The 10,059-nt window shown below is 50.5% G+C and overlaps 1 protein-coding gene across 1 annotated transcript in view; it reads right to left on the reverse strand.

Moving 5' to 3' along the window:
* Nucleotides 1-6,754: 6,754 nt before the first annotated feature.
* The window catches only part of INO80 (INO80 complex ATPase subunit), a 106,019-nt gene continuing 102,714 nt past the window's right edge, over nt 6,755-10,059 (reverse strand). The window contains exon 36 of the mRNA XM_021695784.1: nt 6,755-8,374. Within this exon, the coding sequence (XP_021551459.1) occupies nt 8,157-8,374 (218 nt within the window). The 3' untranslated portion in view covers nt 6,755-8,156. The remainder of the gene's footprint in view (nt 8,375-10,059) is intronic.

Raw genomic sequence — 10,059 nt, forward strand, 5'->3', positions numbered from 1 at the left:
TTGAGGTTGAACATTTCCCTGTATGATTATGAACATTTGCACGTGTGTGCGCATTTTCTATGCATGTACAGGGTCCAGCACATAGAAGGTGCTTAATAAATAAATCTTGAGGGGCGCCTGGGTCATTAAGCATCTGCCTTCGGCTCAGGTCATGATCCCAGGGTCCTGGGATCAAGCCCCGCATCGGGCTCCCTGCTCCACGGGAAGGCTGCTTCTCCCTCTCCCACTCCCCCTGCTTGTGTTCTCTCTCTGGCTGTGTCTCTCTGTCAAATAAATAAAATCTTTAAAAAAAAAAAATCTTGAATAAATGATATGGCCCATTTTCCTTTGGAGTGTTGTGTCCAAGACTAACAGCTGTCCATTCAAATCCATTCTCTTTTTCTATTATTGTACGGCAGCCTCCTTTGCAGTTAGGTGGGTCTTTGGGTCTAAAGCTTGTTCTGAGAATGTGAGCGGCCAAAGTGCTATAAGCCACTTAAGGGTCTAACTCTTAAGCTAGTAGGTGAACCTCCTCCCCAGTCTTTCCCCCTCCTATGTTTTTGCAAACCAGCATTGACCATGCAGATGAGGACAATGTATGGAAGTGGCAAGAAACAGAATGAAAGGAACCTGGGACCTTAAATGATTATGTTGAACAGATATGAATTCCAACTCTTACGTGAGAGAAATATGGATTTATAGCTCATTTGAGCCATTGCATTTTTGGGGTCTCAGTTACAGCAGTGTGTGCTATCCTGACCAATGTAAGCAATGATATTATTTGGTCAGAGGATTTACGGCCCAACCAGTGGACATCAGCAGTTAGTCCTTAGGGATGACCAGCCTGTTCCCACAAAGATGAAGCACAGGGGAGTGGAGGAGATCAGGAGATCAGGTTCAATGACACTGGCCTTTGAGATCACCCATTTCATTTTCCTTGCTCTCCCCAAGCTTGGATGGATGATGGACTACATTTGCTTACGTTGCCTTCAGATTGCCTTCTGAGAGTGAGCATGCTCCAAACTATTGCCTAGACCCCTTGGCAGAGCTGTTCCTAGTTATTTAAGTTAATCGATACATTTTTTGGTTTTTAAAAATTAAAAAAAAGGGGGGGGAGAAATACAGACAACAAGCTTTAGTGAACTGGTTAAAAATCAGAACATGCTCATCTAAGACACTTGGCTTATCCAGAACAAAGGTACTGGAGGCCAGCAGAGGGCCAGAAGGCAGGCCAAACAGGGGGCGTGCACTGAAGCTCAATTACTTTATTCCTAGGAGACCCCATGATTCCTCCTTCAGAGTACTTTCATTGGTTCAGAAGTTCCAAATTAAGTAAAATGGTTTCCAAGCCCCCTAGAATTTGGAAAAAGTACATCAGAAGAGAGAGGGCTACCTCATATTGGCACAAAGACAGTGAGGGGGCACAGGTCCTATTCAGACTTAAGAACTGTGTAGCTGCTGGCGTCAGCATTGGGCACGCGGTAGTCACACCACAGTGACCCTGAGCACCAGATGCTCACGTGACCCAGGTCCTCAGGAAATGTTAAGATATGTTTAGTTCGGTGTGTTGAAGCAGTGACATTCCTCAAATCTCTTAAGAGTTCTAACCAAGATAAATTCTGGTGCTTCAAAGGGTTAAATGTCAGCTCTCTGAAAGACTTAGCTATTCAGAAAGATTCTGGGCAACAGAGTTTATGCTGCCCTTTCGAAATCCATTGGGCTGAGGGCAAACTGAGACCACTGAAGCCACTCTGCCCCAACAACCCATTGGATTTGAGCCCTCCACACCCCATCTTCCTCAGACATTCCCAGGCAAGTGGCACCAGGACTTCAAGGGGACAAGGTGCGGAGCCACCCAGGGTCTTCCAGGACCCCTCACCTGGGAATTGGGAAGGGAGCCCTTTCTCCTTCACTGGTGGAAGGAACAGCCACAGGTGGGCCTGATTCAGGGTGGGGTCTGTGGTTGCGTGATGGTGGTGGAGGAGGTAAGACATTCAGAATGCTCTGGGCTATTCTCCCATAGAGCTGCTCTTTGGGGTTCACCAGCTGGGGATGGGGAAGCTTAGAAAACTCCCCATGTCTCCTGTGGCTTTGACCCTCTGTGCCCCTGCTTCCTTTTTGCCTTGGGAGGCTGCTATAGCCTAATCCCCAGTCCAGGTCAGACACAGAGAGGCCACTCAGCACCCGGAGCCAGGCTTTCATTCTTAAGCTTTGGGTCCCAAGACAAAGAAATCCCACAGGGAGGAGAGCAGAGGCACAGGCCCTGCAGGGCTGCTCACAGGAGCATAGTCCCCTGCCTTTTGGGAAAGAACTCTTACCTAAGAGGAAGGAAAGAGTTGGGGAGCCTCTCTCTCTGGAATCCTTGTCTCTCTCACCCAAGGTGCCAGGAACTAGGAACCAAAGACTCCATGAGAACTGTGATATATATCTTGAGCTTTGTAACTTCCTATGTCCAGTTCTGCTTTTTCCGGGTGTCCTTGTTTTGATGAGGAAGAGAACCCTTAATATAGAAAAAAGCAAGATGTTCATTTTTGGCAGTAGCCAGGAGAAAACCAGGGGTACATCCTCCAGTAGCTTGCCATAATGGGGTGGGGGGAAGGGTGGAATGAGAGAGTGGCTGGTGGCAGCTTTAAATTTTTTATTTTTATTTATTTTTAAAGTAATCTCCACACCCCGCGTGGGTCTTGAATTCACAACCCTGAGATCAAGGGTCTTATGCTCTACCACCTGAGCCAGCCAAGCGCCCCGTGGTGGCAGTTTCAAAGAGAAAAGGGGAGCCAGCAAGTATGAGGACCTGAAGCAAGGAAGAAATGGGAGCTCAGGAAGAGGCCGGGGGTGCGGGGAGGGGAGGCCTGGTGAGGAGGGAGACATCCAGCCCTCAACACCCAGGAAGTGGGCCTCAGGCATGTCCTCCCTCCTCCTCCCCCTTCCTTCCACCTTTTAAACCCAGCCCCGGTGACTATCACCTGGGATTGGTATCTCCACAGCCCAGGCCTGGCACTGTTTGCCCCAGACACTTGCAGGGTGACAAATGGGTGGGTTGTTTCGGTGAGGACTGAAATAGCCCAAGCGCCTGTCCCCAGTCTTCAGGAGCCTCCACAAAGGGGCTTTTCCCAGCACCATTTGCTACCACAGAGCAAATACCCAGGCACATGGTTTCAAGACAGCCAGAGGCTCTGACTTCTCTAAAACAGACCCTGCCCTCCATACACCTTTTACATCTGAGTGGTTTGAATGAGCACTGTGAAGATGCTCGCGGGCAGCCATCACTGGCCACAGCTGCCTCCCAAACTGCATGGCTTCACAAGCCAGTGGTCTCTTGAGCAGCCAAATTTCCCCACGCCCTTGAGAAGGGTTTAGCAAGGAGCTAAGACAGTTAACTGACCCTGAAGAGCCTGGTGGCCATGATAAGAAGACAGGCAGCACAAAATAGTGAGTGTAGGGATCGCAGACCCTGCAGTGGCGGCCAGCACTAGAGGCTCCATATTGGCGGGGGCCACACTGGACAGAGCAACAGCAACAGAGCAGAGCCCTCGTGTACCTAACATGTCTAACAGAGGTGCTGCCGACAGGGGAGGGGGATGGAAAAAATCACGAACTGACAGTTTTAAAATGAAAAACAAAACACCCCTGAAAAAATACATATGGGGCCAAATTTTCCTGGAAATACTGGGCTTTCATTTTCTGTCATCAGGTGGATTAAGTGGAATCAGGGAAAGAATAAAGTTGTATTTCCTGCACAGGGTTTCCTGGCTGGGGTGGGGACATCCAGAGGTAGTTTCCTCAGGCTGGCAGGGCTGGAGGATGCTCGAAGGCCCTGTTATGCCAGGTGTGGTCCAAGGACTAGCAACATGGCCATCACCTAGGACGCGTTAGAAATGCACTCTCACGTCTCACCCTGGACCTGCTAAAACTCAATCTGCAATTCAAGATCCCAAGGTGACTCATGCATATTATGTTTGAGAAACACTGCCTTAAGGGATGGTTCAGGTTTCAAATTCTTTTTTTTCCTTGCAGTTGAACTCCACACAGAATCTTCGCCTGGCTGTAAAAGCAGACCTGAGCTGGTTAATTGGGGCGGCCACGCCCCTGTGCTCCTCACTCGCAGCAGCCTTGGAGGTCCATCTGAGAATCTCTAAAACTTGAAGTCAGCTAAAACCTGCTAATCTTGCCTCAGCATCTAGTTTGGCATTGATGGGATGTTTAAGATTTTTTTATTTTGGGGGCGCCTGGGTGGCTCAGTTGGTTAAGCGACTGCCTTCGGTTCAGGTCGTGATCCTGGAGTCCCGGGATCGAGTCCCGCATCGGGCTCCCTGCTCGGCAGGGAGTCTGCTTCTCCCTCTGACCCTCCCCCCTCTCATGTGCTCTCTCTCTCAAATAAATAAATAAAATCTTTAAAAAAAAAAAAAAGATTTTTTTTATTTTTAAGTAATCTCTATACCCAAACATGGGGCTTGAACTCAGGACCCCAAGATCAAGAGTCACATGCTCTTCAGACAGAGCCAGCCAGGTGCCCCTAGGGAGATGTTTCTACTGACAGATGGCCTGCTGTGAGGGGCACAGGTGAGGGGTGTGGACTGCACCTGCAAGCCAGCAAGGCTCTATAGATGGAACACGCTGGCGGACACTAGGGCAAAGCTGTACTTAAGAACCCAGCTCACTGCTCAGTCCGCATTGCCCTGCTTCCTGCCCAGCCCAACCTCAGGACTAGAGAGACACAAGCAAGCCCTGGTGTGTCCCCAGAGAGTCCTGGGTGCCTCAACAAACCCCTACACATAGACACTGGGATAGTAAGCCCACCACAGACCCTGCATTTCCAGGGCTGCTCGTACAGACCCACAATCTTAAAATTCACTTACCTAGGATCCCCAGAATTGACTCATGCGGCAAGGTGACCCTGGCCAAAGGGACAGGCCTCACTGTGATCCAGGCCAGACCTGCACTCTAAGGCCTGGGCTTCCAGGCTTCCTGAGGGACACTTCCTTTAGCAGGCAGGAGCCCTCTCCAGCCTTTTTTCTGTGTTAGGGGACTGCTTCCCTGCATTCCTAAGAACTGGGCTCTCTCACATGGGAGATGGACTAGTCTTCAGAAAGTGGGTAGACAGAGCATGAGTCATTACCTGGGGACTGGTTAATGAGCTTGAAGCCTTCACTTTTAAGATTCAAGTCCCATCCATCTATCCTCAGGGAGGGGAGGGTCAGGTGAGGAGGAACATTAAGGCGGTGAGCATTTCTCGTTATGAAATGTTAGCTGTGCTTCTTCAGGGACTGGATTAAAAATGGGTGAAAGGGGAGTATGGTAGCATGTTTGGGAACCGAGAAGACTAGAGGCCTCTGATCCAAAACACAACATGCTTTTCAGGCAGGGGCATTAGCCTACCCACATCTGGACAAAGCTGTGACAGAATCCCAGTTGTCAGGTCTCCAGAGAGGTGGCCACTGCCAACCTTGGCAAGGCTCCAGCAGCAATGCCACTGGGGGCCTTGCTGAGTAATGAGAACTGGAGAGGACCCTTCCTAGTGGGCTTGTTGTGACCACAGGCCACAGTGGGGATGACAAGAGAGCGTGGCTACTCTGGTAACCTGGTCTGTGTGAGGCCTTGGTCGAATCTGCCAGCAGCAAGGAAAACAAGACCCAGCATGTATGATAGTGCTACTGGAGACGGACAAAATGAAGAAAGGGCTGACCCTGTGACTGGGTGAGCAGCCGCTCCTCAGGAGCCAGCCGACTCCGATCAAGGGTATGCAGGCTGAGCCAAGGCTCGGGAGGCCACACAGGCAGCATACTTGGGAACGGCACGGGCCCTGCCTGAAGGTGACGCAAGAGCCCATCAGTGTTTTCGCTCATCGGAGAAACACCAACTGCCAGTCTAGGCTGGGAACTTGATCTTTTACCAACTGACCGGAGAGCTAAGTTTTCAAAGCATGGATGTCTTTGGAATCATTGCAACATATTTCACTGTTTTCGTTCATGATTCTTACAAGCACGGCTAACTTTGAGAACACTGAATTCCGTTCACAGTTAGTATTTCCGCTGCCTTAACTGACCCACAGACAAGTGTACGGGAACTGCCAATACACACATTTGTGTACACACACCACAGTTTTAGAAATTGGGACCATAAAGTTGTACCTATTAGTTGGGGATCTGACACATTACACATTGCCAGGATCATCTCTCATTTGTGGTTTCTGGAGAAAGAACCTGTCAGTATTCAGATGACCACTTTTGAGCTTTCTGACGGTGGACCAGACCAAGCCGTCCACACCTGAGTCTTAGAGTCTAGGTCCTGAGTCATAATGAGTTCACACCCTGAGGGCCCTGGCCTCGAGCATGCCAGGGACTGGTCAGACCTCCTCTCTGATGGCTGCAGGCAAATTCCTAAGCCTGATTAAAAATGCCACTGAGGAGGGCGCCTGGGTGGCTCAGTTGGTTAAGCGACTGCCTTCGGCTCAGGTCGTGATCCTGGAGTCCCGGGATCGAGTCCCGCATCGGGCTCCCTGCTCGGCAGGGAGTCTGCTTCGTCCTCTGACCCTATCCCCTCTCATGTGTTCTCTCTCTCTCTCATTCTCTCTCTCTCAAATAAATAAATAAAATCTTTAAAAAAAAAAAAAAAAAATGCCACTGAGGAAATGCCCACAGAGCACTCCTCATCCCAATGACAACCTGTCCTCTCCGACCACAGGAATGATGTTGGGGCTGTTTCCCTTTAACCCTGCCACATTCCTCCAAGAACCCTACTATGCCCCCAAGAGAGGCAGCTGCAAAGACCACAGATACCCTGATTTACATAAAATTATCTCACTCCATTTTATTTAAGATTTTTTTCTCCAGTTAGTAAAAGAAAGATGTGTCTCTCTTTATACATATGTACAAGTTCAGTTATAAAAATAGACAGCACATTCAAAGAGAAAAAAGGCTTGGCATTTTTCTGATTCCCTCTAAATAGCATCTGTACACAAGAGTCTGGGTTTAGGCAGGGGAATCTTAATGATTTAAATTAAATGATTCCCCTATCACCCCTACTCCAAAAAAAAGTTTTAAAAATCAATCTGTCTAAACTCAATTCCGCGATTTTCAGGTGTGCAAATTAGAGGCTGACCCGCCCGGAAGCACCTGCTCCACCAGGGACATCAGGCTGGGGGCAGGCAGAAACACCTCCCATGCAAACACCACCCCTTTGCCTCTCTTGTGGGGGGCGGGGGGGCGCAAGCTGAGGCGGGTGGGGCTGGGGCCAGGAGGGTCGGTACTGAGCTTTGCCCTTTCTCCATCCTCTCCGCCTCACTCCTGCTGTCCCTTCCTTTCTCAGTGCAATATAGACAGTGCATACAGCCAAGCAGGGGGCTGAAGGGCAGGGGTGGGGAGACTGTGCATTCAGGAAGGGCAAGGGGAGTCTGCAAGAGGGGCAGTGAGGATGTCTCCTGCTGATTGAGATGGCTCCTGGTTTCTTTACTGGCTTCTGGGAGTCCCGGGGTGGAAGCTGCTGCTACGGTTGCTGGTGGGACCTGAAGGTTCTCTGGCATGAACCATGCAGGACAGGGGAGGAAATGCTGGGAAAACAAGTGCCTCCGGGCATGCCTCCTCTAGTCTCTGTCACCCTCATGAGCTACTCACTAACCTTTTCGCACTCACTGTTCTCTTCGGTGCTGACACTGGCAAATGGAATCTGGAGACCCGGGGAGCTGCCCAAAGACCGAGGATGCCAGATACAGGATTTCCTCCCTTCCTAGCCCGACAGGAAATCACAGCCCTAAGAGAGGTCTCCACTGTGGAAGGTTCTTCACAGCACTTGCAGAGCCTCTGCAAGGGACATGACCAGAGCCCAAGTGGAATGGGGATGGAGACTGTGTGCCTGAGCATCTACAGGGGGTCTATGTCAGGCCCTTCCCCAGTGCGAGGTTTAAGATGTGGCTGTAAAGTTCACTAGAGATGCTGCGAGGCCGATCTCTGTCCTTGGGCCTTCTTCCTCATAGGCCCCCCAGAGCACTCCTCTTGAGACACAGGTTGAGAAAAGTGCTCACACCAACCACCTGCCTGTCCTTCCCTTGCTGCAACTGGTCATCTCTGCCCTCTGACCTGGGATGTAAGACGCTGCACTGGGCAAGCCATCCAAAGACCATATGTGGGCCAGGACTCTGGCCCCTGGTTTGGTTGAAGGAAGCCAGAAGGTCCAGGTGGTTACCGTCCTCCAGAGGGGTTGGTGCCTTTGCCCTGTTTCCGGACCAGGGAGTCTGGGGCTAGGCTGCTGGTCAAGTGGAGGTTCTTGGGAGTCCCAGGAACATTATTTCCTTTGCTCAAAGGGGAACTCAAGGGAGAAGAGGCGCTTGAAGGTCCAAAGTCAGCAAGGCCAGCAGGCCGAACAAGAGACGTCTGCAGAGGACTGCTGGCAGAGATTCCTGTGGGGATGGAGAAAGAGGCAAGAAGAATATAGGCACCAGGCCTGTCTGAGCTGCCCCGGTACCTCACCTTGCTTGCTGGAGTCTGGGCTGGAGGTGAGGTTGTGGGGAACCCCTCCCACTCCTTGCCAACCTCTTCTTAGCACCTTTGCTTGCTCTCCTGTCAACTGTCTTTTCTGTAAGAGGGATGTGTTTTTCAGGGAAAAACAACACCTACTCAGCCTTCTCCACATCACCTCATCCACAAGGAGTAAGATGTCACCTTGATGCTCAAGGGCAGAGCATGTCACACAATGTGGGGAAGCCAACGCGGCAGGATGGTGTGTAATTTCTTAGGCACTAATGTATTTTCTTACGTATTCCCTCTTCCTTCTTGGGACACCACTTGTGATTAGCTGCTCCTAATCACTCCTCCTTCACTTCACAAGATGTCCTCTATTCCCCAAACTCTGCCGCTTCAAGGACCCAGTTCAAATTGCTCATCCTCAGTGATGGCTCCCTGGGTGACAAGTCTTTCTTCCTTGTATGAGCCAAGTCCACTCACAACTTCATAACACACTGTCTAATATGCTTCAATTGTTTCTTGCAGAGTGGTCTGACTATCCTGAAAAAGCATATTAAGTGCTTGGTGGACACACAACTGCCTCTTCCCATCCATCAGGGAGCTGCAGGGGATCTCTGAATCAGTCCTTTCCCTGGTTTTCCCATTCCCAGTCACCAAGCATTGTTGATTTTTCTTGTAACACTCTGCCTCCTTCAACCCTCCCGCCCCTTCTCAGACCAGATCTCCAGGAGAAAGCCTGATGGGTGTTGTGGCTCCGCCCATCTGGGGGTGAGACCCTGCCACGGCAGCCTGGACTGCTGGTATGATTGTTGTTTTCCAAGGATGTGAGGAGCTGACAAAAGGTTAAGAAATGCTGGACTAAGCTATTATACTTCATATTCATTGAATGAACAAACCAATGAGAGCCGAGATTCCTGCCGTAGGAGGAAGGGGAAGGGGGCTGACATTTACTCAGCACCTTCTATCCAATAATGGGCAACACCCGCTACAACAACACTTTCAGCTACACACCAAGCCCATGCTATGAGTGCGGAGCCAGTGAATGGCGCTCCCCTCCCCACCCTCACAGCTGTCCTACAGGCTATGCTTCTCCTCCTCCTCCACAGGCCCTGCTCACCACAGCCACCTCCTTTCACCAACTTTCCAGAGACCCTCATCACACACCTGAGAAGCTCTTGTCCATTAGGTCCTGCCATGTCTCTCCACTCCTGACACCTACTGCTCCTCTTGAGCTTGGCCTGACTGACCTGCTCGGTGACCCCGGATATGCCCCCTCCTTTGTCATCCTTCTCCTTCTTTCTGAGTTACAACCTGGCAACTTCGTCTCCAGGTCCATGGCTTCCCCCTTCTTCCGAGCTATAGCTACAATTAAGGCCTCCCCATTTTTGTCACTCAGTACACGCATGCTGTCGTGTATTGCTGTTAAACGTATTCCACAGATGGCTCCCTCTTCTCACTTCTACTACACACTCCAGAGCGGGGGCCATGTCTTATTATTCTCTCATGCACACAGCTCCGGGTGATGGCAAATGCTGACTATGCTAGCCCGGATTACTGAAACAGAATTCCTGAAATGCGCATCTTGGAGGGAGTTTCCTGGCCCCGGGGGGGCTGTTAACAT

The sequence above is a fragment of the Neomonachus schauinslandi genome, chromosome 9 (genome assembly GCF_002201575.2).
Source record: "Neomonachus schauinslandi chromosome 9, ASM220157v2, whole genome shotgun sequence".
Lineage (NCBI taxonomy): Eukaryota > Metazoa > Chordata > Mammalia > Carnivora > Phocidae > Neomonachus > Neomonachus schauinslandi.